The sequence below is a fragment of the Odontesthes bonariensis genome, chromosome 21 (genome assembly GCF_027942865.1).
Source record: "Odontesthes bonariensis isolate fOdoBon6 chromosome 21, fOdoBon6.hap1, whole genome shotgun sequence".
NCBI lineage: Eukaryota > Metazoa > Chordata > Actinopteri > Atheriniformes > Atherinopsidae > Odontesthes > Odontesthes bonariensis.
This window is the reverse complement of record NC_134526.1, coordinates 2647779-2673616: the sequence shown is the minus strand read 5'-3', so window position 1 is coordinate 2673616 and position 25838 is coordinate 2647779. Positions and strand designations below refer to the sequence as shown.

Sequence of the window (25838 nt, the reverse complement as noted above, 5' to 3'; positions counted from 1 at the left end):
GTCCTCAGTTGTCTTGGTTTTGTCCTCCGGTCTCATTCACACCTGTTTCCTGGTCATCACTCACCTGTTGAGACTCAAACCCTCCCAGTATTTACAGCCTTCTGGTCACCTCAGTCAGTTGCCGGATTATTGACGTTGTATCGTCCATCTTTACGTGTATCTGTAAGTCGTCAGTTCATCCCTTCTTTGTTCTGTTCCTTCTTGATAAAGCAGCATCTACTGCCTCCTTGCCCTGGTTGTCCTGCTTTTGGGTCCTAACCTCTAAGAATCCTGACAATAAACTGTAAAATCACCTGAATCTGACACAGCTGGTTTCACTAAACCAGGGTGAACACATTAGAAGCTGATATTTCTGGGTGTAAATGCTGTGTTTGATCATTCTTCCTGTGATGGCTGAGGTGTTAATGGTCTGAGGTTTTGGTGTTTTCCCTTTGATGATAGATTTATTATTTTGTGTTCAGTGTGTGTATCTTTGTTTATTGTTATGCATATCTTGGCTGAAGGTAACTCTGGGAAAAGAGATTTTTAAAAAGTTAAATGAAAACTAACTGAAAAAACATTGTAACCGGTTTAAATTACACACAGACACCATTTTGCATTCTTAAGCAGTGATTTACAGTAATACAGGCATACTTATTGCCCCCGGCTGTGTGCCTGTACATTGGGGTTTACCCCGGTGGACAAGAGGGTAGCTTCCCTCCGCCTTCAGGTGGGGGGACGTTTGATGTTTAGGCTGACTGTTGTTTGTGCTTATGCACCAAACAGCAGTTCAGAGTACCCACACTTTTTGCTGCTGCTCCCTCCGCTGGTGAGGTAGGAAGCTGGTCAGACCTGGCAGTTCCAAACGTATTGTGAAGGTCTGCTGGGAACATCTGGCAGAGTCCCCTGTCAGAAGGAGCTTTAACTCCCACCACCGGCAGAGCTTCAACCATGTCCCGGGGGAGGTGGGGGACATTGAGTCAGAATGGGCCATGTTCCATGCCTCCATTGTTGAGGCGGCTGACCGGAGCTGTGGCCGTAAGGTGGTCGGTATCTGTCGTGGCGCCAACCCCCGAACCCGCTGGTGGACCCCAGTGGTGAGGGAAGCTGTCAAGCTGAAGAAGGAATCCTATCGGGCCTTTTTGGCCAGTGGGACTCTGGAAGCAGCTTAGGGCTACTAAAACATCTGAGATCCGATTTATTAAAATGATACATTTTCATCAATAAAGTGACATTTTTAGATAAAAAATTAAACATTTTATCAAAAAGTCTAAAATCATTAAAAAGTCTAAATGTTCAGATACTAAATACAAATTTAATTTAAAAGAGAAAATATCAGAATGATTTTTGAAAATCTTTATTGAAGATTTTAAAAATTCAACATTTCAAAGACAAAGTCAAACATTGTGAGACTGAATTTTAAAATAATGATGTAAAATATCAAATATCTGAGAGGAGAAATAAATAATTCAGTCTATAATCGCACATCATCAGGATGAACCCCGGCTGCTCACCAGACTTCTGCTCATTGCAGCAGAATCAGTGAAGATCTGTCAGCAGGTTGAAATTCATCTGGGCTGATGGCAGCTCAGTGATTCCTCTCTGATGTCACAGTTTGTCACATGTGCAGCAAACTAACTGCAGCTGACATCAGCTGAATGGGCTCAGCTGAAGTGAGCTGCAGAGAAACACAACCTGCTGATACTCAGTGTGAAGCTTTGACTGGAAACACCCAGAAAAACAACATCCTGGAAGAATGGCAGCTTCCATCTTTAAAGGACCGGAAGAGGAAGAAGTTTCCAAGGAATCATTCAGAAGAGTTTCAAACAGAAACTGACTGAATCCATGAATCTGAAAAGGTGTTTCTGAGTGAAAGAGACAGACATGAACAGACTGAACTATCTGTTCAGCAGGGATTTTCTGACAGGAGGACACTCTGTATACTCAGCACAGAGACACTGAGGAACCAGGTGAACCTAACCAGAACCCAAACCCAGGATGCAGAGGTTCTTCAGTGAATGTGGTGCTGAAGGTGTGGAGGTGGATCAGTGTGTCAGAGGAGACTCTGTAGAAGGACAGAGTGCCAGCAGGACGGTCCACATACACTGCTGCTCTGTTACAGACAGAGGAGGAGGAGGAGGAGAAGGAGAAGGAGGAGGAGGAGGAGGAGGAGGAGGAGGAGGAGGAGGAGGAGGAGGAGGAGGAGGAGGAGGAGGAGGAGGAGGAGGAGGAGGTTTGTCTTTTATTGTACCAGACAGAGTAACCTCCATCAGAGCAGCTCAGACACCAGGACTGATCATTCCATCCAAACAAACAGTCACTGTCTCCTCTCCTGCTGATTCCTCTGTAACTCACTGATACAGAAACTCTTCCTCTCCACTCGACCTCCCAGTAACAGCGACCAGTCAGAACATTTCTACACAGCAGCTGAGACCAGACATCAAATCTGTCTGGATGATCAGGATATAACTGATCCTCCTCCACACATGTCACCTTCCCGTTGTTGTCAGACAGTTTCAGGTTCCTGTTCACTGTGTTTGTGTTGATTGTGAGTTGACAGGAATCTGATGGAGAGAACAAACACAATCCAGCTGCAGTTATTGATCCATCATCTGTTCACTTTGATCAATGAGTGATGTGACAGTGTGAAGATGGCTGGATGTCATGAGTCAGATGAAGAACACACTCACACTTCCTCAGACCTGGTGTCAGCCATCGTTCTCCAGCAGGCTCCACCCTGAAAGGAGGAGGGGGGTCAGAGCAGCACCGTCTCTTTCAGCATCAAACATGGACATTACATGGCTCTCACACACACATTGTTCTACACTGAGAGAGATGCTGACTGCTCATGAGGACTTCACACAGCCCCACTTCAGAAACACAGAAATGTCCCTTTAACTGGATGAATAAAGTCTCTGAATCTGCTGAATATGTTTCCTTACAGGCTGTGCATTAACCAGCAGATGGTTGCTGGTATGTATGTTTTCTTTGGGGCCCATTTATCTGAGGAATGACACGATAAACCTCCATCATTCTGACAGATCCACGCTGTTTTAAGGGGACACCGGCTAATGCTGGCAGACATTTCCTGCTCCTCCTCACAGAGGTTTGCTCCTCCCTCGCTGCTCGGCATCACTTCTAACCAGCTGATGAGCCGGTTAGAAGGGAAATGATTAAAGCAGCAGAGCTCTCCATACCTGAGAGTGTCCAGCCTCCACTGTGGATCCTCCAGTCCAGCTGAGAGCTGCTTCACTGCTGAGTCTCCTGGATGGTTGTAGCTCAGGTCCAGCTCTCTCAGATGGGAGGGGTTGGAGGTCAGAGCTGAGACCAGAGAAGCACAGCCTTCCTCTGTGATCAGACAGCCTGACAGGCTGCAGGAAACAACACAAATGGCAGAAACTGAGAGAAAAGACTCCAACAGCAGACACCATCCTGAACAGGTCAGCTGTTCATCCATGACTGTAAAGCAGAATTAAAATGATCAGCAGCTGAACAGTTGAATGAATCCTGACCTGAGAGCTTCCAGGTCACAGTTTGGACTCTGCAGTCCAACAGACAGCTGCTTCAGCCCTGAATCCTGCAGGTTGTTGTTACTCAGGTCCAGTTCTGTCAGGCTGGAGGACTGGGAGCTGAGAGCTGAGGACAGAGCTGCACAGCTTCTCTCTGAGAGGTTACAGCCGCTCAGTCTGAGGAGGGAATAACAGGAAGAGAATTAAGTTATGTAGTTATTCATTATTCAAGTTGAAGATGGTTGAATTAATGACATTTATCCTAATTATATATTATAAAGTGTTGCCACATTCATGCATGCGTGTTTCTTTCCTCTTGATGTAAACTGATCTGATGGAACTGTTTGCTGTGAATCTGTGTTACCTACAAACTGAAATTATCTGAGAAATAACTCAGTTATTTTCTCTCCTTTTAACAAGTAAACAGAGCATTTAAAACACATTTATCTCTGGACTCACAGAGCTTTGTTGGAGGCTTTGACCACTGGCAGCAGCCTCAGAAGAGCTTCCTCTGAAGCAGAGTATTTCTTCAGCTCAAACTCATCCAGATGTTTTCCTGATGACAGTAAGATGAAGACCAGAGCTGACCACTGAGCAGGAGACAGTTTATCTGTGGAGAGACTTCCTGAACTCAGGGCCTGTTGGATCTGCTCCACCAGAGAACGATCATTCAGTTCATTCAGACAGTGGAACAGATTGATGCTTCTCTCTGCAGACAGATCCTCACTGATCTTCTTCTTGATGTAATCAACTGTTTCCTGATTGGTCTGTGAGCTACTTCCTGTCTGTGTCAGCAGGCCTCGTAGGAGCCTCTGATTGGTCTGCAGGGAAAGACCCAGGAGGAAGCGCAGGAACAGGTCCAGGTGTCCATTTGGACTCTTTAAGGCCTTGTCCACAGAAATCTGATGGAAATATTTTAGATTAGGTTTGTAAAATATTGTTGACCAAAAATAGGTTGTTTCTTCTTCTTCTCCCATCAGGTTGAGTCCAGAGTTGCTGAAGGTCAGATGCACATGAAGAGCAGCCAGAAACTCCTGAACACTCAGATGGATGAAGCAGAACACCTTCTCCTGGTCCAGCCCTCTCTCCTCTCTAAAGATCTGTGTGAACACTCCTGAGTACACTGAGGCTGCTGAGATATCGATGCCACACTCTGTCAGGTCTGATTCATAGAAGATCAGGTTTCCTTTCTGCAGCTGCTCAAAAGCCAGTTTTCCCAGAGACTCAATCATCTTCCTGCTCTCTGGACTCCAGTGTGGATCTGTCTCAGCTCCTCCATCATACTTGAGCTTCTTTACTTTGGCCTGAACCACCAGGAAGTGGATGTACATCTCAGTCAGGGTGCTGGGCAGCTCTGCTCCCTCTCTGGTGTCCAACACATCCTCCAGAACTGTAGCAGTGATCCAGCAGAAGACCGGGATGTGGCACATGATGTGGAGGCTTCGGGATGTCTGGATGTGGGAGATGATCCTGCTGGCCTGCTCCTCATCTCTGAATCTCTTCCTGAAGTACTCCTCCTTCTGTGGGTCAGTGAACCCTCTGACCTCTGTCACCATGCCAACACAGCCAGCAGGGATCTGATTGGCTGCTGCAGGTCGTGTGGTTATCCAGAGGCGAGCAGAGGGAAGCAGCTTCCCCCTGATGAGGTTTGTCAGCAGCACATCCACTGAGGTGGGCTCTGTAGCATCAGCCAGGGGCTCCTTGCTGTGGAAGTCCAGAGGAAGTCGACACTCATCCAGACCGTCAAAGATGAACACAACCTGGAACTGTTCAAAGCTGCAGATTCCTGCTGCTTTGGTCTCAGTAAAGAAGTGATGAACAAGCTCCACCAAGCTGAACTTTCTCTCTCTCAGCACATTCAGCTCTCTGAAAGTGAATGGAAACATGAAGTGGATGTCCTGGTTGGCTTTGCCTTCAGCCCAGTCCAGAGTGAACTTCTGTGTTAAGACTGTTTTCCCAATGCCAGCCACTCCCTTTGTCATCACTGTTCTGATTGGTTCATCTCTTCCAGGTGGGCCTTTAAAGATGTCTTCCTGTCTGATGGATGTTTCTGCTCTGCCTGCTCTCCTGGATGCTGCTTCAATCTGTCTGACCTCATGTTCATCATTGACCTCTCCGCTCCCTCCCTCTGTGATGTAGAGCTCTGTGTAGATCTGATTCAGAAGGGTTGGCTTTCCTGCTTTAGGAATCCCCTCAAACACACACTGGAACTTCTTCTTCAGAGCACATTTAAGTTTAAGTTGATGCAGTTCTGAATGAAGACATGAAATAACATCAGTGAATATGCATTTCAACCCTGTAAAGAATGAGTATCTGAACATCTGCTGTTCTGTGTGCTGAGACATCAGTAAATGTGTCATTTATCCAGCAGGTTAAACCTTTAGAGAAATCCTCTTACTGCTCTGCAGACGGTCAGCCAGCTCCTCCTGCTTCATTCTCCTCAGGAAGTGAACTGTGATCTTCACTAATGCCTCTCTGCTGCTCCTCTGCTCTTCATTCTCACCCTCCCTCTGACTCTCTAAGCATTCTGGGTAATCTGGACTCAGAACCTTCTGCATCTTCTTCAGCTCCTCCTTCACAAAAGTGAGCATGTTGTCCTCCAGCAGCTGGAACAGAAAACTATATGAATGAGCCCATCAGACTGAAACCATGGAGCCAAACATCAGATCCATGTTGGACACACTGACAACCCACTGGTCTACAGAGTGCAGCATGGAGATGGCTGTGAGCAGAACAGATGGAAAAATAGTTGTTGTACATGTACAGACCATAAATATGGAGTCCAGCTGTGTTTGATGCTGCTGGGCAGACGGACCACTGGGACCCTCTGAGCTCTGCTGGTCCACTCTGTGGAGGAATCATGAAGAATGAGCTCACATTGTGTCTGTCCACACGGAGAGCAACACAAGGTGAAGCTCCATGAAGGGATGTGTGGATGTGAGCAGTGAACGCAGCCATAAAGCAGCTGATTAACTCTGAAGCTGCACATCATCAGCATCTGTGTTCCAGAAGACAAGAGCTCAGTGTGTTTCTAACAGTGGGAGGAAGCTGATGTCAGATGAAGCACTGTGAGGAGGAAGGGATACAGAACTGTGTGAACAGACAAAAGATTTGTTTCTTTATGAGGAGTCCAGCTGACGTGTTGGTTGGATCGTAGCTGTAGTTTCTAAAATACAACAAAAACTTTAGTCTGGAATCAGTGTCGATCAGTATGCTATTACATTTGGCTCTCCTTAGTTGAAAGGAATTCCGGCAAAATGGGAAAATGTGGGAAAATTGAGCACCAAAATGCCCTATTTTAGAGGCCTTATAACTCAGCCATAAAGCATCGCACAGACCTCATTCAAAGTTTGTATGTGACAGGAGACTCTCAGCTTTGACTGAACCAAAGGGTTTGTTGATACATCATACAGCTTTTACACAACGGAAGTATACGTTTTAGGAAGACTACATCTCAGCTGAGGTGTCTCTCCCACTCTGTTTCTCACTCTAAATTCGATACTGCACCAATTCCTCGAACAAATGTCTCTCATGTCCGAAATATCTGACCGATCTGGACAAATGATACTTCAAAACGTAGGCATTTTTGTCCTCTTTCACCCAAAGTCACTCTCATTGAGCTCTGTCACAGATATTTCTTACAAATTGCCACTGAGCCCAGAGGTCGGCTCTCCATTTCCATTATAAAGGCCTGAAGTCATCAAATTCAGGTGAAAAATTCTTTTAAAACTGCCGTAAAAAAGGAGCCACACATAGTAGCCGAATGAAAATTACACCACTGGCTTATGCCGTCTCTTGGGGCGCTGACGGTTCAAGAATTATTCAGATACGACTTTTACTTTTCGAACAGCGACCGTTTGTTCGAGACAGTCGAGTGCAGTTAAAATTATAGTGCAATTTTAAGAAGCCATAGTGTGCGCACATGTTAGTGACACAGACGAGACGCACCTGCTCCTGTTACCGGGGCAACGCCTTGTTAGCCTGCTATGTTCTAAGGCTGCTGATGAGGGCAGAGCCAAGATGGCTACCCTGTTATAACAGCTTAATGTCATAAATCTGATCTGCTTTTCTCCTTTAAACAGATCGTGAGGGGAAGTTTGAAAATACCCACAATGCAATGGGAAAATGCATTGCAAAGCACTTAACGAGCCAAAAATGCCAAAAAAAAGCCCTATTTTTGAGGCCATATGACATCACAGAGACCTCATTCAAAGTTTATATGTGACAGGAGACTCTCGGCTTTAACTGAACCAAAGGGTTTGTTGATACATTATACAGCTTTTACATAACGGCAGTTTACGTTTTAGGAAGACTACATTTCAGCTGAGGTGTCTCTCCCACTCTGGTTCTCACTCTAATTTCGATACTGCACCAATTCCTCGAACAAATGTCTCTCATGTCCAAAATATCTGCCTGATCTGGACAAATTTTACTTCAAAACGTAGGCATTTTTGTCCTCTTTCACACAAAGTCACACTCATTGAGCTCTGCCACACATATTTCTCACAAATCACCTCTGAGCCCAGAGGTCGCCTCTCCATTTCCATTATAAAAGGTGAAAAATTATTTTAAAACTGCCATAAAAAACGAGCCGAATGAAAATTACACCGCTGGCTTCTGCCGTCTTCTTGGGGCGCTGACGGTTTAAGAATTATTCAAATATGACTTTTACGTGTGCTGCAAAGGAGGACGGAGGTCTTAACCTGCCAAGAGTGGACTGGTACCACTATGCCTTGCCTTTTCTCTTAATCAGATGGCCAAAATATATACTGCAGAGGACCAAGCTCCGGGTTGGGTCTTGATTGAAAAAGAACTTACTGAGCCAATCCCGTTACAGGCTTTTATTTCACAAACTGAGGGAGAAATTCCATATAGAAACCCACTGTTGTTGTTTGCAAGGGAAACCTGGCAAGCATCACATCGTCTTATTAGACTAAACCCTTTTTTTACTAGAAGGTCATCCCTTTGGCATAACAAACTATTGAAAGTTGGAAAAAAAACTATCTATTGGAAGTCCTGGATTGAAGCAGGGATTAGCTATATTGGGGATGTTTTTGAGGGGGACAATTTTATGTCTTTTACACAAATTGCAACTAAATACAGAATCCCAAAACGAGACTTTTGGAAATATCTGCAATTAAGAAGCTGTATAATGTCTGCACAACGAAAACTCCCCTTGTTACCTCAAACTGAGTTACAAAAACTAGTCCAGAGCAACCAGGGGACTAGGGGTGGGGCATCTAGATATTACAGTTTTATGAGACAATCCCACCCACCAAAACTTGAGGGTCTCAAGAGAGCATGGGATGAGGATCTACGGGGTGAGATAACTATGGAGAAGTGGAAGGAAATAACCGGATCCTGGTATAAGACATCTAGAGAAATACAGACCCGCTTAATTACATATAAAATCATACATAGGCTTTATTGGACTCCTTGTAAGATGGCGAGACTAAAGCTCTGTGAATCTGACTTGTGCTGGAGATGTGAGAGGAGTAAGGGAACACTTTTACACATGTTGTATGAATGTGAAATGACACAAAACCTTTGGGAAAATGCAATATTTTTCATTAACAAAGTGTTCAAGACAAATTTATCTCAGAGCCCCGCCCTATGTATTTTGGGCATAATAACAGAGGGAATAGACTTATCATTCCAGCAAACTTTATGGTGTAGATTGGCCCTTACTACAGGGTGCAGGGTTGTTTTAAGACATTGGAAAACCAAAAATATCATACCATTTAAAGAGTGGTTAGGAGAAATGAACAAAATAGCGAGCTACGAGCAACTGATTTTCAGGCTGAACAATAAGGAGGAGATATTCATGAAACTATGGGGTCCCTTCATAAGGGTGGTGCGAGATGGTTGATTGGTGGGGAAATGTTGATGAATCTTTATGTGGATGGCGAGATGTGTCCTAACTGTGACAAAAGTCTAATTTGTTGTTGGACGTGAGTGAGGGAGCCAGGTGAGATGCTGGAGATGTTAACCCTGTGTATGTAGATGTATGTAATTATTTTTATGTTTGGATTAGTTTAGTTTATGTAAGCATTTTTTAGCGAGTAATGTTTTGTGTGTGGGTTTTTCTTTTTCTGTTTTTTTTCTGTTTTTTTTTCTCATGCTATGTTGTTTTTTTCTTGTCATTGTTCATATATGTTGTTCCTTTTGTCGTACTGTTGAAAAGCAATAAAAAAGTGAATTACAAAAAAAAAATATGACTTTTACTTTTCGAACAGTAACCGTTTGTTCGAGACAGTCAAGTGTTGTCAAATAAGTTCTTAACCTTCACCCTGTCTCTAAGGGAAAGCCCAGACACCCTGCGGAGGAAACTCATTTCGGCCGCTTGTATTCGCGATCTCGTTCTGACCGGTAAATCGAGAGCTTCGCCTTCTGGCTCAGCTCCTTTTTTACCACGACGGGCCGGTGCAGAGCCCGCATCACTGCAGACGTCGCACCGATCCGCCTGTCAATCTCCTGCTCCATTCGTCCCTCACTCGTGAACAAGACCCCGAGATACTTGAACTCCCCCACTTGAGGAAGGATCTCATTCCCAACCCGATTAATCGTGATTAATCAGGGAAATCATATGATTAATTTGATTAAAAATTTTAATCGTTGCCCAGCCCTACTTTACACACATGATGCGGCTAATCAATCTCATCAGATACATCAAGAACTGATCCAAGTCTCAAGTAATTAATCTGAAATCAGGTTATCATCTGAAACATGATGCAGCCTCCACTGAACACTGAAAGCTACTCACTGTTTGTCTGATGGAACATCATGTTGGAAATTAATGAGCCGATCATATGACTTGTCGCTCTTAAAGGACACACAGCTGGGTCCAGGTCCAGGTTCAGGTGCAGATCCAGGTTGGTTCCTGTGAATAAAGGTGGTTTGGTGATGTGAGTGCTGAGCTCTGACATGGAGAAGAGTCATGGACAGTTAGAGATGGTCACCTCACCTCTGAGCTTTGCTCTGGCTCTCATGTTCCCCACACAGAGAGGTTTTAGTGTCCTCACACTGATCCATGCTGCTGAACTCACATCAGCTCACACACACTTTCTACCTTCATCTGCAGAGGAAACACAGATCATTCATCTGCACATCAACTCACATCCTCTTTTCCATCATCTGTGCTGTAAAAAGATCAGCTGCTCCTCCTCTGATTGGCTCTGATTCTCTGTTTCATATCAGTGTCAGCTGAATGCAGTCAGACAGGAGTGCTGAGGCAGAGGAAGCTGCCATCAGCTGCTGTACTTCCACCACCTGTCCACTAGAGGGAGGCATGGAGCTACAGCCCAGCACACACCTCATGGTCCCGATGACGATGATGAAGGATTCTGTCAGTTTAGTTTTCAGAGGACTTTTTAACAGCAAATACAAACAGGGACAGATGTTAGATCTGAGCTGTGTGAGGCTTTTAATAAAGCTGATCAAAAGTCTAAATACTGAGAAAAAGGAGCTGAAATTAAATAAAAAGAAACGTTTAAAAACAGGAAAAAGGTCAACAACAGAAACTAAAGGATGATGTTAAAGAATTATTTTAGTCTGAATGTAAAGTCTGACTGAAACACAATGAACTCTGAACATCCTCCTCATCATCAGACTAAACAAGTTAAATATATGCTGCATCACAGCTTCATAACTGACATTCAGCTCATTTTATTCTGAAAGGTCTGACAGGAAGCCGCTCTTTCTGACTTTAAAGGTGGAGACGACACTTTGATTCCAGGAAATAAAAACATGAAGCAGTTTGTTTGTGAAGAAAACAAAAAGAAACATTGTTTGATCATCATGTTGCTTGATTCCAGTTAATCAATAATCTGATCATCATGTAGATTTGTCTTCAACCACAAACTGAAAATTGGGAATTTTGTCCCTTTGGAAATGCACTCAAATTAATATATAATGAGACTAAACCAGCCCAATTTGGAGGCCTCGTAACTCAGCCATACTTAATCACAGAGACATCATTCAAAGTTTAAACGGGGCAGGAAAGACTCAACTTTAACTGACCCAAAGGGCTTGCTGATATATTGTAAAGCTTTGACACAACAGCAGTTTAACTTTTAGGAAAAATCAGGACTCCTCTTGCTCTGCTGTCCTGGGGTCTCGCACTCTATTTTTACCAGCTCGAAATTAATACCAAACTTACTCAAACAAACTTCTCTCACGTCCAAATTGTCTGCTGCACCCACATAAATTATACTTCAAAATGTAGGTATTTTTGTCCTCTTTCACACAAAGTCACCCTCATTGTGCTTGGCCTCACGGTTTTCTCTCAAATCACCTCTGAGCGCAGAGAGCGACCACTCGGGCTGCCATTGACGGCTATTATAACCTGGTCACCTCATCTCCTTATCAAATCAATGTCAAGGCTGTTTTTAAAACTGCCATTAAAAAAATGCCATAAATAGGAGCAGCATAAAAAATACACCAGTGGCTTCTGCCGTCCCTTCTGGCGCTCACAGCTGAATAATTTTTCAGATATGACTTATAGTTTTCAAACAACGACTGTTTGTTCAAGGCAAACATGTCAGTATTGAACACCAAGGTCTCCCTGTCAGTCAGAGCTCCTCTGCTCTTACACACAGCTGTCTCCATAGCAACTAATCACACAGCTCACCTTCCTTATAAGGGCACAGCTCTATGTTATTTCTGCTCCCATTACCATATGACTATAACATGGCAGCCTTATATGTCTGTAAATGACACGTTTCTCTCTCCTTTAAGATAATAATCACCAAACCTGTTAGAAAATGGTACGATCCACCTCAGGGGTGTTTGAGATTGTACGGCTATTTTTCTGGTCATTTATGTGATAAATATATTTTTTAACTTCATTAAAATAAAAACATGAAACATAAACATATAATCTGATCATCATGTAGATTCGTCTTCAAACACAAACTGATCAAAGTTTGTTCTGAAATAAGAAGTGAACATGTTCTCCAACATCACAGAGCAGAAACAAACAGGAAAGTTTGAACTTACAGATTGTTCAGAGCTGAAGAAGAAGAAGACTCTCCACTCGACAGACTGAGACACAGGTGAGCTGCTTCCTGGAACCAGTCAGAGCCGAGTCCACCTGTGAGGGAGGCGGGACAGATAGAACCTGTCTGACCAGAGGAGTTCATGTTAAACACACCTCCAAGTTCCTGAACAACAAACTCTGATCTGAACATATCTGTGAAAATATGTCGTTGGACCGGTTCGACTCGTTTAAAGTCAGATGCTGACATCTGAAGACATTAACCCTTCTCACGAGTGAACAAACAAACACTCATGTGTTTTTTATAAATACTTAAATACTTCAGTGTAGTTATTAAAATTGTAATATTGACTGTTGATAACCACATGGAAACCAACAGTGTTCTACACAAACAGTACAACATCTGCACATATACTAAACATTTACTATCCAATCAGGATTAGAGTCAACCACTGAACAGAAAGAGCTCAACTCAAAGCACTTAATTATTCTAAGTGTGATTAACAGCAAACTTCAGTTTTAATGCTGTTGGATCTCCCTGCGGCCTCTGACACAGCTGATCATCCGTTCTTAATGATGAAGATGGCGCCTTCAGAGCGGCAGCCTGTTGCAGCAGAGTTTTTGTTACTTTTAGGTGTTCTTCGTGCACTTTAGTGTCTTTTTAAAATTTCTATTTGATGTTTTACTGTTTAATCTGCGCTTTCATCGCCGTAGAGCCTCTTAACTCTTATCGTATCACCCTTGCTCTCCACGCTGCCTCCTGTGGAGCAGTGTTTACATACACATGCCACCAGCTTTTAGCGCTCTCCAAATCACCTTCCCTGCCCGGCAGCGAGTCCTGTGGTTCCAGAGGGTATCAGACGGAGACGCTGTGGATGCAGAGCTGGAGCAAAAGTGAAAATGAGTTGAAGGAGATTTAAATCCTGAGTTCCCTCAGTCAGTTCAGTTAAGATGGACGAGTTGTGGGCACTGATAAAGACTCAGAGGGAGGACAGTGAGTGCTTTCCAAAGACATGGCTGCAGGTGGACCTCACAGACCACTGTTTCACCTTCAGGACGCTGCAAGCAGACAGGGACGTTTGGAGGTGGTGGACAGAAGAACTGGTTTATTAAAAGACTGAAACCAAAGACGCTTCAGAGCTGGGAAACTCTCCAAAAGAAAAACTAGATGAACCAAACTACAGAGACTAAACAAGAGAAGGCTAACGGTGAGGATCTGACAATGACTGAGACATCAAAGGAGCATAAATACTGTGGAGAACTGATGAGTGACAACAGCTGAGTGTGGAGCTGAGGACCAAACTGGGACGCCTCCTGGTGAGGATGGGAAACAGAATAATCTGAAACTAAACTGAGACCAGAGTTCAGACAAAAGCAAGAATAACAACAAAGATAAACTATAAACGAAAAGGCAAATCAAGAAAAGACGAATATAAATGGAGAAGAAGTCCTGATTCCAATATCTAAGAATCCAAACAGGAACACGGAATCAAACAAAACACAGAAAGACAAAAAAATCAAATCCAGAGTCAGAAAACTCCCACATCCTGACAGGAAGTTCCTGTAAGAATATCAACACCAGCACAATTAGAAAACAGCTTCATCAGAAATGTTTAAATAAATGTGAAAAGAAGCTCAGATCATCAGAGAGTTGCACTGGTCCCAGTACCAAAACAATCAGAGGTTTAAGGGTCTGAAGTGGAGACCTGTTGTTTCCACTGATGATGAAGTTAAATGTTGCTGTTTTACCCTGAGCCCTCTGAAGGCCTCTGAAGGCCAAAATCTGATTAAATCTCTGCTTTTAGCATGTGATACGAGTTATTTATCAGTTTATTTCATATGTGCATATTCAGCACACACAGGTGTTACTTGGATGAAGTCTCCTTTAACATGATTTCTTCTGTTAAACTGAGCTGTTCTTGGTTCAGTTGTGTGTTGGTAACATTGCTGTTTACTTCCCACTCTGGGATGCAGTTTTCATCACAGACAGCCATCAGCTGGGTCAGCTGTTCTTCACCAACCTGAGCCTGACTCATCTGCTGCTCCTCTATGTTGACCGTTAAGCTTCTTTTAAAAGGCCAACAAACGAAACTCGTGATTCTCTCAAACACAGGATTGAGGCTCCAGAATCTTCCTCCTGTTTCAACTCTTTTCATGATCATACTTGGAAGTATGAGAAAAAGTGACTAACCCGCCTATGGAGCCACACTGCCCCCTAGTGGTCTGTAGTATTGAATAGTTAAATCCAAATGAAGTCAGTAAACTGGACAGTTATATGCAGTAATGCAACTGTTAAACGATGTCCCTTTTGTATCTTTTTGTACTCCATTGTTAACACAGGAAAATAACTTTGTTTGGTTCACTATTCATATGTCATAACTTTACAGATATTCATCTGAGTTTTGAGACTCATAATCATCGTCTGTGTCATGTTATGTGTTATTTGATGTCTTTATATCATAAGTCCATGTTATATCTTTAATCTGCATATCTCAACAAGTTGTGGCGTTTTCAAAATCATCGAGACAAATGTTTTATGAGATGGAGGAGAAATAGAATTTCTTTGTTTTATTCCAAATCTATAAACATTGAATCAGATCGCCTTACAAACACACCCAGGCAGACGTCACAACAGTTTCAGGCATATCATTGGCTGAAAGAGTAGCGTAAGCCTACGTCACGCCCCGCCTCCGCGAGTCAAACCACAGAACCCGCGATCCAAAATCCAGGAAAAGAAAAAAGAGAAGAGAGAGTGAAGCCAGAGAAACGAGACAGAGGATAATGAAATGAAGGAGAAGTCTTCAGAATGATGCGGAGAGAATGAATGATGAAGAAGAAGAAAGTTCGGAACTGAGAAGAAGATGAAAAGACTAAGACAGGATAGAAAGATGAGGAAGAAGAAGAAAATCCAAACAGAGATAGAGACAGAAAGAAATAGTCTAAAGATTACGCGCTTTCTGTGTTTCTGTTCGTCCATCTTCATCCATGTCTTTTTACGGCGCACATTTTTTAACCTCCGCTGCTGCACGTCATCACATAGTTTTCCTGCCAAGAAAGCCAGCGTCAAGCTGGTCAACTTTTTGTTAATATTTTGTGACCTTAAGTTCACCTCATCATAGTTGGTCAGCAACCAACCAACTCCGACACTTGGACGATTTTGTCATTCTGTACGGTGAAGTCCTCGATACCAGCCAGTTCCGTCGCCTTGGCAACGAGAAGCCCCGGTGGAAAATAAGCGACCATCCAGGCAACTGCAAAGTCATCCACAACCAAAGGAAGGCCGTGAGAGCGGAACCGAGAGAAATGCCCTCGGACCCCGCGTGGCTACCACCTGCTGTGTTCTGAGCTGACTAACAGGACTTCAGAGAAGTAAGGTCGACCCGCTTTTCATCTTACAGACGGTTAGATGGATGTCTCGAGACTTTCACTGTTAGAATGATAAATTAATCCAAGATGTCAGTCTTAAGCTACAAATAGTAAGCAAACCTAAAGTATTTGAGTAAATCTGGTACCTCTCCATTCCCCCTATTTTATTTTCAATTCACTAAGTGTTGTATATAATCACCCATATTCAACGCATCTCCCGTTTGTTTTAAGGTTCATGTCTTTGGTCATATCGTTTTAATAAATAGTTCATATATCTATATATATGTATAATCACAGGTTGTGTTGTATGCTTTATTTATGTAATGTCTGTCCAACCAAACGAGAATTCACAATAGTAGGGAGATATGACACTGATTATTAATTGAAATATTAGCTTAACATACCAGAATCGCAAGATTCTGTGTTTTTCCTTCTTTGAAGGTGGTGCCCTACATCCGAGGTTAAATAAGGTTTATTGAGAAAGTGAGAACTTCTGGTAAATCCTTATATTTTATCAAATAACGCTACACATCTATGATGCAGCTCTTAGGTTCATCACAGACCTTAAATGCCTCACACCGCTGTGCGCTGTGTGTTTGGGTTGATCGTTCTGCTTTATCCTCCCATAGACTTTATAAAACTATTCTAGCCCTAACTTAGTGTCTTTGCTCCAGTGAACTGCTCCTGTTATCTGTCCCTGTCTGGAGAAAGTTTTTCACCATTCTGCTCCGCTCCATGTTTTTCTGTGTATGACTTCTTGTTATTACCCCTAGATGTCCTCAGTTGTCTTGGTTTTGTCCTCCGGTCTCATTCACACCTGTTTCCTGGTCATCACTCACCTGTTGAGACTCAAACCCTCCCAGTATTTACAGCCTTCTGGTCACCTCAGTCAGTTGCCGGATTATTGACGTTGTATCGTCCATCTTTACGTGTATCTGTAAGTCGTCAGTTCATCCCTTCTTTGTTCTGTACCTTCTTGATAAAGCAGCATCTACTGCCTCCTTGCCCTGGTTGTCCTGCTTTTGGGTCCTAACCTCTAAGAATCCTGACAATAAACTGTAAAATCACCTGAATCTGACACAGCTGGTTTCACTAAACCAGGGTGAACACATTAGAAGCTGATATTTCTGGGTGTAAATGCTGTGTTTGATCATTCTTCCTGTGATGGCTGAGGTGTTAATGCTCTGAGGTTTTGGTGTTTTCCCTTTGATGATAGATTTATTATTTTGTGTTCAGTGTGTGTATCTCTGTTTATTGTTATGCGTATCTTGGCTGAAGGTAACTCTGGGAAAAGAGATTTTTAAAAAGTTAAATGAAAATTAACTGAAAAAACATTGTAATCAGTTTAAATTACACACAGACACCATTTTGCATTCTTAAGCAGTGATTTACAGTAATACAGGCATACTTATTGCCCCCCAGCTGTGTGCCTTTACATTGGGGTTTACCCCGGTGGACAAGCGGGTAGCTTCCCTCCGCCTTCGGGTGGGGGGACGTTTGACGTTTAGGCTGACTGTTGTTTGTGCTTATGCACCAAACAGCAGTTCAGAGTACCCACACTTTTTGCTGCTGCTCTCTCTGCTGGTGGGGGAGGAAGCTGGTCAGATCCAATTTATTAAAATTATACATTTTCATCAATAAAGTGACGTTTTTAGATTAAAAAATTTAAAATCATTAAAAAGTCTAAATGTTCAGATACTAAATACAAATTTAATTTAAAAGAGAAAATATCAAAATGATTTTTGAAAATCTTTATTGAAGATTTTAAAATTTCAAAGACAAAATCAAACATTGTGAGACTGAATTTTAAAAAATAATGATTTAAAATGATGTAAAATATCAAGTGTCTGAGAGGAGAAATCAATAATTCAGTCTATAATCACACATCATCAGGATGAACCCCGGCTGCTCACCAAACTTCTGCTCATTGGAGCAGAATCAGTGAAGATCTGTCAGCAGGTTGGAATCCATCTGGGCTGATGCAGCTCAGTGATTCCTCTCTGATGTCACAGTTTGTCACAAACATTCTAAGTACATGAAACATTACTAAAAATAAAAAAAAAAATGTGCAACAAATAAAACACGACTAATAACTTTTAAAGAAATATATGAAACAATCATAAAACCTAACAAAATAAAATATAATAAATCAACTGTTACCATCTCGTTAATCCACAGTTTGCAGCTTGTTGGAGTAAAAAACCCGTCTGGCTGCTTCTGTTTGTAACTCATAACTTTATTGATAGGAAATTCTCTGATGGCCCCATTCTCCCCCAGGTGGAGGCTGACCTCCAAACAAAAAAAAGGTCCAGCTCCAAACTGTTGCCTTTTGCCAACGACAAAGGACAGCTTAGTTGAAAAACTACAAGAGGTTTTAACGCAAATTTCAGTGTGAAGCTTTGACTGGAAACACAGAAAAACAACATCCTGGAAGAATGGCAGCTTCCATCTTTAAAGGACTGGAAGAGGAAGAAGTTTCCAAGGAATCATTTAGAAGAGTTTCAAACAGAAACTGACTGAGTCCATGAATCTGAAAAGGTGTTTCTGAGTGAAAGAGACAGACATGAACAGACTGAACTATCTGTTCAGCAGGGATTCTCTGACAGGAGGAAACTCTGTGTACTCAGCACAGAGACAACCAGGAACCATGTGAACCTAACCTGAACCCAAATCCAGGATGCAGAGGTTCTTCAGTGAATGTGGTGCTGAAGGTGTGGAGGTGGATCAGTGTGTCAGAGGAGACTCTGTAGAAGGACAGAGTGCCAGCAGGACGGTCCACATACACTGCTGCTCTGTTACCGACAGAGGAGGAGGAGGAGGAGGAGGAGGAGGAGGAGGAGGAGGAGGAGGGGATGGATGTTGCTCTGTTATTGTGCCTCACAGAATAACCTCCATCAGAGCACCTCAGACTCCAGGACTGATCATTGTATCCAAACAAACAGTCTCTTTCTCCTCTCCTCCTGATTCCTCTGTAACTCACTGATATATAAACGTCTCCTCTCCACTCGACCTCCCAGTAACAGCGACCAGTCAGAACATTTCTACACAGCAGCTGAGGCCTGCCATCAAATCTGTCTGGATGATCAGGATATGACTGAACCTCTCTCACATGTGTCACCTTGCTGTTGTTGTCAGACAGTTTCAGGTTCCTGTTCACTGTGTTTGTGTCAATTGTGAGTTGGCAGGAATCTGATGGAGAGAACAAACACAGTCCAGCTGCAGTTATTGATCTATCATCTGTTCACTTTGATCAATGAGTGATGTGACAGTGTGAAGATGGCTGGATGTCATGAATCAGATGAAGAACACACTCACACTTCCTCAGCCCTGGTGTCAGCCATCGTTCTCCAGCAGGCTCCACCCTGAAAGGAGGAGGGGGGTCAGAGCAGCACCGTCTCTTTCAGCATCAAACATGGACATTACATGGCTCTCACACACACTTTGTTCTACACTGAGAGAGATGCTGACTGCTCATGAGGACTCACACAGCCCCACTTCACAAACACAGAAATGTCCCTTTAACTGGATGAATAAAGTCTCTGAATCTGCTGAATATGTTTCCTTACAGGCTGAGCATTAACCAGCAGATGGTTGCTGGTATGTATGTTTTCTTTGGGGCCCATTTATCTGAGGAATGACACGATAAACCTCCATCATTCTGACAGATCCACGCTGTTTTAAGGGGACACCGGCTAATGCTGGCAGACATTTCCTCCTCCTCCTCACAGAGGTTTGCTCCTCCCTCGCTGCTCGGCATCACTTCTAACCAGCTGATGAGCCGGTTAGAAGGGAAATGATTAAAGCAGCAGAGCTCTCCATACCTGAGAGTGTCCAGCCTCCACTGTGGATCCTCCAGTCCAGCTGAGAGCTGCTTCACTGCTGAGTCTCCTGGATGGTTGTAGCTCAGGTCCAGCTCTCTCAGATGGGAGGGGTTGGAGGTCAGAGCTGAGACCAGAGAAGCACAGCCTTCCTCTGTGATCAGACAGCCTGACAGGCTGCAGGAAACAACACAAATGGCAGAAACTGAGAGAAAAGACTCCAACAGCAGACACCATCCTGAACAGGTCAGCTGTTCATCCATGACTGTAAAGCAGAATTAAAATGATCAGCAGCTGAACAGTTGAATGAATCCTGACCTGAGAGCTTCCAGGTTACAGTTTGGACTCTGCAGTCCAACAGACAGCTGCTTCAGCCCTGAATCCTGCAGGTTGTTGTTACTCAGGTCCAGTTCTGTCAGGCTGGAGGACTGGGAGCTGAGAGCTGAGGACAGAGCTGCACAGCTTCTCTCTGAGAGGTTACAGCCGCTCAGTCTGAGGAGGGAATAACAGGAAGAGAATTAAGTTATGTAATTATTCATTATTCAAGTTAAAGATGGTTGAATTAATGACATTTATCCTAATTATATATTATAAAGTGTTGCCACATTCTTGCAGCATGTTTCTTTTTTTTTTGTAATTCACTTTTTTATTGCTTTTCAACAGTACGACAAAAGGAACAACATATATGAACAATGACAAGAATAAAACAACATAACATGAGAAAAAAAACAAACAAACAAACAAAACAAAAAAAACAGAAAAAAGAAAAACCCACACACAAAACATTACTCGCTAAAAAATGCTTACATAAACTAAACTAATCCAAACATAAAAATAATTACATACATCTACATACACAGGGTTAACATCTCCAGCATCTCACCTGGCTCCCTCACTCACGTCCAACAACAAATTAGACTTTTGTCACAGTTAGGACACATCTCGCTATCCACATAAAGATTCATCAACATTTCCCCACCAATCAACCATCTCGCACCACCCTTATGAAGGGACCCCATAGTTTCATGAATATCTCCTCCTTATTGTTCAGCCTGAAAATCAGTTGCTCGTAGCTCGCTATTTTGTTCATTTCTCCTAACCACTCTTTAAATGGTATGATATTTTTGTTTTTCCAATGTCTTAAAATAACCCTGCACCCTGTAGTAAGGGCCAATCTACACCATAAAGTTTGCTCGAATGATAAGTCTATTCCCTCTGTTATTATGCCCAAAATACATAGGGCGGGACTCTGAGATAAATTTGTCTTGAACACTTTGTTAATGAAAAATATTGCATTTTCCCAAAGGTTTTGTGTCATTTCACATTCATACAACACGTGTAAAAGTGTTCCCTTACTCCTCTCACATCTCCAGCACAAGTCAGATTCACAGAGCTTTAGTTTCGCCATCTTACAAGGAGTCCAATAAAGCCTATGTATGATTTTATATGTAATTAAGCGGGTCTGTATTTCTCTAGATGTCTTATACCAGGATCCGGTTATTTCCTTCCACTTCTCCATAGTTATCTCACCCCGTAGATCCTCATCCCATGCTCTCTTGAGACCCTCAAGTTTTGGTGGGTGGGATTGTCTCATAAAACTGTAATATCTAGATGCCCCACCCCTAGTCCCCTGGTTGCTCTGGACTAGTTTTTGTAACTCAGTTTGAGGTAACAAGGGGAGTTTTCGTTGTGCAGACATTATACAGCTTCTTAATTGCAGATATTTCCAAAAGTCTCGTTTTGGGATTCTGTATTTAGTTGCAATTTGTGTAAAATACATAAAATTTTCCCCTCAAAAACATCCCCAATATAGCTAATCCCTGCTTCAATCCAGGACTTCCAATAGATAGTTTTTTTTCCAACTTTCAATAGTTTGTTATGCCAAAGGGATGACCTTCTAGTAAAAAAAGGGTTTAGTCTAATAAGACGATGTGATGCTTGCCAGGTTTCCCTTGCAAACAACAACAGTGGGTTTCTATATGGAATTTCTCCCTCCGTTTGTGAAATAAAAGCCTGTAACGGGATTGGCTCAGTAAATTCTTTTTCAATCAAGACCCAACCCGGAGCTTGGTCCTCTGCAGTATATATTTTGGCCATCTGATTAAGAGAAAAGGCATAGTGGTACCAGTCCACTCTTGGCAGGTTGAGACCTCCGTCCTCCTTTGCAGCACACATTTTAATTCGATTTAAACGAGGTCTTTTACCTCCCCATAAAAAGGCATCTACTGCTGTATTGAATTTTTTAAGTAGTGCAGGAGGGAAGCTCATGGGTAGTAGGTGTATGATATAGTTAATCTGTGGAACAACCATCATTTTAAGAATGTTTATTTTTCCCAGCAGAGATAACCCTAATTTAGCCCAGTTTTGTAGGGTGCTCTCGATTTTCAAAAGCAGGGGGAGAATGTTTTCTGTCATTATATCTTTTAAACCTTGTGTAAGCTTTATCCCTAAATCCATTAGACCTGAAGGAAGCCATTTAAACTGCCAATTCTGTCTAATACTTGGTGGACACAGTCTAGAGAGGGGCATTGCTTCTGATTTTCCCCAATTTATTTTGTAACCTGAGATATGAGAGAAGGTATCAATCACAGACAGAATCTGAGGGACAGCTGTTTCCGGATTTGTGGTCAGTAACAAAATGTCATCCGCATACAAAAGTAATTTGTGTTCCATCTTTCCAGCTTGGATACCTTTGATATTCGTGTTATTTCTAATGACAGCTGCTAAGGGTTCCAACGCTAAAGCAAAAATTAGGGGGCTCAGCAGACAACCCTGCCTTGTACCCCGGTGAAGGAGGAAGTGTGGGGACATTCTTCCATTTGTTAACACTGAGGCCTTGGGGTTACAGTATAGAAGTCTAATCCATTTTATAAATAATCATAAAACCTAACAAAATAAATAATCCGAACCTAAATAGTGTCCTAAACAAATATCCCCACTCCACTCTATCAAACGCCTTCTCAGCGTCGAGAGAGAAAACGACCACAGGTTCAGGGTTATTTCTTACTTGCCAAATTAAATGAAGTAATCTCCTAACATTATCTGCAGATGACCTTCCTCTAATAAAACCAACTTGGTCTGGATGAATAAGACTGGGCAGGTGCGCCTCTAGCCTTATAGCTAATATCTTGGCCAATATCTTTGCATCTACATTAATTAGAGACACCGGGCGATAGCTTCCACATTGCTGCGCATTCTTACCTTTTTTATGTATCAGAGTAATTACTGCAGATTGCATACTTTCTGGCATTTTGCCCCTTTCAATTGCATCCCTGAATACTATCACTAACCTTGGTGCTATTAGGTCCACAAATTCCTTATAAAAATCTGTCGGTAGTCCATCATCCCCAGGGGACTTCCCAGAGCTCATTTTTTTAATAGCTTGCTGAACCTCTTCTAATGTGACATCTCCCCCTATTTTTTTTTTGTTTTTCCTCGGACAGGGTCGGCAGGTGTGCCTGTGACAAGAACTTATCTATATCCTCCTGGTCAATTGTACCCTGGGATGAATACAATTTTTGGTAAAATACCCTAAATGTTTCATTGATCTCCCCCTGTCTGTCATTAAGGTCCCTTTTTCATTCTCCACAGAAGTTATTAAAGTGCGATTATACTGTTGTTTTACTCTCTGGGCCAGAAATCTCCCTGCCGCTTCACCTTGCTCGTAGTATTTTTGTCTACATTGAAACAATGCATACTCTGCCTTCTTCTGTAGAATACAGTTTAATTCAAGTTTCATTTTGTTTAGCTGTGTAAACACCGCTGGATCTAATTGGGATGCATATATTTTTTAAAGATCTTTAATTTCTTTCTCCAATTCAAGTAATCGCATAGTATTTTGTTTTTTCAAATAAGAACTGTGTTGAATTAAGCGGCCCCTCAAACAGGCTTTGAATGCATCCCATTCTAGGCCTGGGTTGGTAGTTGATCCTTCATTAAATTCCCAATACTCAAGAATTTCCTTTCTCATAAAATTACAGGATTTTTCATTTTGAAGTAGAGAGGTGTTGAGTCTCCAACAGCTTCTAGGGTTTTCAGATAAAGACCCCAAACCTAACACCACTTCAACTGGAGCGTGGTCTGATAATACAATATTACCAATTGAGTTAGTGATAGTTGTCCTCACTAATTGTTTGGATATTAGGAAATAGTCTATCCGTGAATATGAAGAATGTGGGTTTGAGTAGAAGGTGTATTCCCTATCTTGGGGGTGCAGAGTCCTCCAAATGTCAACTAGACCCAGCTCCTCTTCTAAAACATCAATAGCTACTTGGGATTTATGTACTAATCTTGTATTGGCAACCTTTGACTTATCTAGGGTCGGGTCTCTTACCTGATTAAAATCTCCCCCAATAATAACGTATGTATTCCCCATTTGTTTCACAACATTGCAAATGTCAACAAAAAAATCTGGAGAATCTATATTTGGTGCATAGACATTGATAAGAGAGCATCTGCTGCCACATAGGTCTACACTGATAGCAACCCACCTACCTTCGCCGTCCGAGAGTTGTTTGTGGATAGTGATGTTTAAATTTTTACGAATTAGTATACAGACTCGTTGGCTTGATGAATAGGCACTATAAAATATTTTACCAACCCAATCCCTTTGTAACTTAGTTGATTCCTCATTATTTAAATGAGTCTCCTGCAAAAAGCAAATGTCTACTTTTTTTTGTTTTAGATATAGAAGAAGTTTCTTCCTTTTAATAGCAAGATTTGCCCCTTTAATATTCCATGATATGACCTTAAGCATATCTGCCATATTAATATAACCCTTCCGCTATTTTACCCTCAAGCATCCTGTCAATCTCTGAGATAAATGCCAGTGAAAGTGGTACCATGTGAGAAATGACCTGAATTTTATGTCTCCCTGCGTTAAATAGGTGCACATACAAAACACACACATAAAAAGAAAAAAAGAAAAGAAAAAGACACACAGACCCAGATACATATGAGAACCTTGAGAAGAACAGAACGGTTCTCCATAACCCCCCGAACCAAAACAACAGAATAGTGCGTCCGTGGAGCTCGAAGTCCTGACCCGCCAAACACCCCCCCCCCCCTCCTCCTCCTCCACACGCATCAAATACACACACCTATTATCTTATAGGCTACAGAACCTAACTAAGCCTGTATTTTGTACAAGCAACCACATAAATCCAAAACCTAAGTCATATAAAGAGCAGGAATTTAATGTCTTAAAGTTATATTCCAATCCGGAAAAAAAAGGTCCGGTCTGCTCCAAAATAATATAATATACCTGCTGTTATTACGTAGCTTTTTTTTAAGAGAAAAGGAACAGATGCAGCAATATTGCAATGATTTAACTTCTTTACACCCTTAGATATGGTGAACACAAGCATACTCGAACAATATAGACATAACTGTATCTTATCTGATATTATATCCCAATATGTAGGCTACCTGGAGAATAGAGGATGACTCTCGTGATAGTTCACCAAGATGGAGCCTAAAGACGGCTCATCCGACATCTCCAGTAATCAATAATGTCCTCCGTGTCGCGTTGGGATCTTCATGAGGCTCTCCGAGAAATAAAGCTTCTCACCTCCTCTGGAGAAGCGAAGGTGTGTCGGATATTTTCATCCACAACTCTCAGCACGGCTGGGTATAACATGGAGTATCGAAGCCCCTTCTCCTGCAGCTGCTTCTTCACTCCATCAAACTTCTTGCGCTTCTGGATGATGTCCTGTGAGAGATCCTGGTAAAAAGATACCCGCTTGCCTCTCCATTCCACACGATTCTTCTCCCGGGCCGCCCGCAGCACTGCTTCTCTGGCTCCAAACCTCAGGAAACGCACCAGGACATGTCGGTCTCTGTTGCCCCGCTGACCTGTTCTATGGGCGCGCTCGATTTCGAAGTCCGGACCCATTTCGATATCCAATGCTTCCTCCAGAAATGTCTGTACAAACTTTTGCATGTCTCGTCCTTCGGCGCCCTCTGATATTCCAACTATACGGACATTATTACGGCGGCCGGCGTCTTCCAAGTAAGTTACTTTTTCCTGAAGTTGAGCAATGGTTTTGGTAGCCGTGTCCACCGCGACACCCAAGCTTTGGTCTTTATCTTCCAGGGCTGAAATTCGAGTCTCAGCTTCAGCCACCCAAGCTCCCAGTTTCTCCACCGCTGTTTGAACTGCATCCATGCCCG

The 25838-nt window shown here is 42.6% G+C and overlaps 2 protein-coding genes across 2 annotated transcripts; both read right to left on the bottom strand.

Moving 5' to 3' along the window:
- Positions 1 to 1362: 1362 nt before the first annotated feature.
- Positions 1363 to 12561, bottom strand: LOC142370784 (NLR family CARD domain-containing protein 3-like). Its single transcript, XM_075453258.1, has 10 exons — positions 12486 to 12561; positions 10453 to 10563; positions 10252 to 10368; positions 6257 to 6335; positions 5887 to 6094; positions 3948 to 5739; positions 3492 to 3665; positions 3177 to 3350; positions 2670 to 2716; positions 1363 to 2543 (listed from the first exon to the last, which is right to left on the bottom strand). The coding sequence occupies exons 2-10, from the start codon at positions 10518 to 10520 to the stop codon at positions 1924 to 1926; spliced, it is 3279 nt and encodes a 1092-aa protein (XP_075309373.1). The 5' UTR covers positions 10521 to 10563; positions 12486 to 12561; the 3' UTR covers positions 1363 to 1923.
- A 5024-nt stretch (positions 12562 to 17585) lies between these two features.
- Positions 17586 to 25833, bottom strand: LOC142371851 (uncharacterized). The gene is made up of 6 exons (XM_075454594.1): positions 25237 to 25833; positions 20551 to 20585; positions 19986 to 20159; positions 19671 to 19844; positions 19165 to 19211; positions 17586 to 19038 (listed from the first exon to the last, which is right to left on the bottom strand). The coding sequence occupies exons 1-6, from the start codon at positions 25831 to 25833 to the stop codon at positions 18473 to 18475; spliced, it is 1593 nt and encodes a 530-aa protein (XP_075310709.1). The 3' UTR covers positions 17586 to 18472.
- Positions 25834 to 25838: the final 5 nt, after the last annotated feature.

Excerpts from the sequence above, each read along its gene's own strand:
- LOC142370784 (XM_075453258.1), bottom strand. The coding sequence starts at position 10,520 with ATGGATCAGTGTGAGGACACTAAAACCTCTCTGTGTGGGGAACATGAG. Across the intron at positions 6,095-6,256 it reads AGCTGGACTCCATATTTATG|CTGCTGGAGGACAACATGCT; the intron begins GTCTGTACATGT and ends TTTCTGTTCCAG. Across the intron at positions 3,351-3,491 it reads TGTGACCTGGAAGCTCTCAG|CCTGTCAGGCTGTCTGATCA; the intron begins GTCAGGATTCAT and ends TGTTTCCTGCAG.
- LOC142371851 (XM_075454594.1), bottom strand. The coding sequence starts at position 25,833 with ATGGATGCAGTTCAAACAGCGGTGGAGAAACTGGGAGCTTGGGTGGCT. Across the intron at positions 20,160-20,550 it reads GACGTGAGTGAGGGAGCCAG|ACTGAGCGGCTGTAACCTCT; the intron begins GTGAGATGCTGG and ends TTCCCTCCTCAG. Across the intron at positions 19,039-19,164 it reads GACACCAGGGCTGAGGAAGT|ATTCCTGCCAACTCACAATT; the intron begins GTGAGTGTGTTC and ends TCTCTCCATCAG.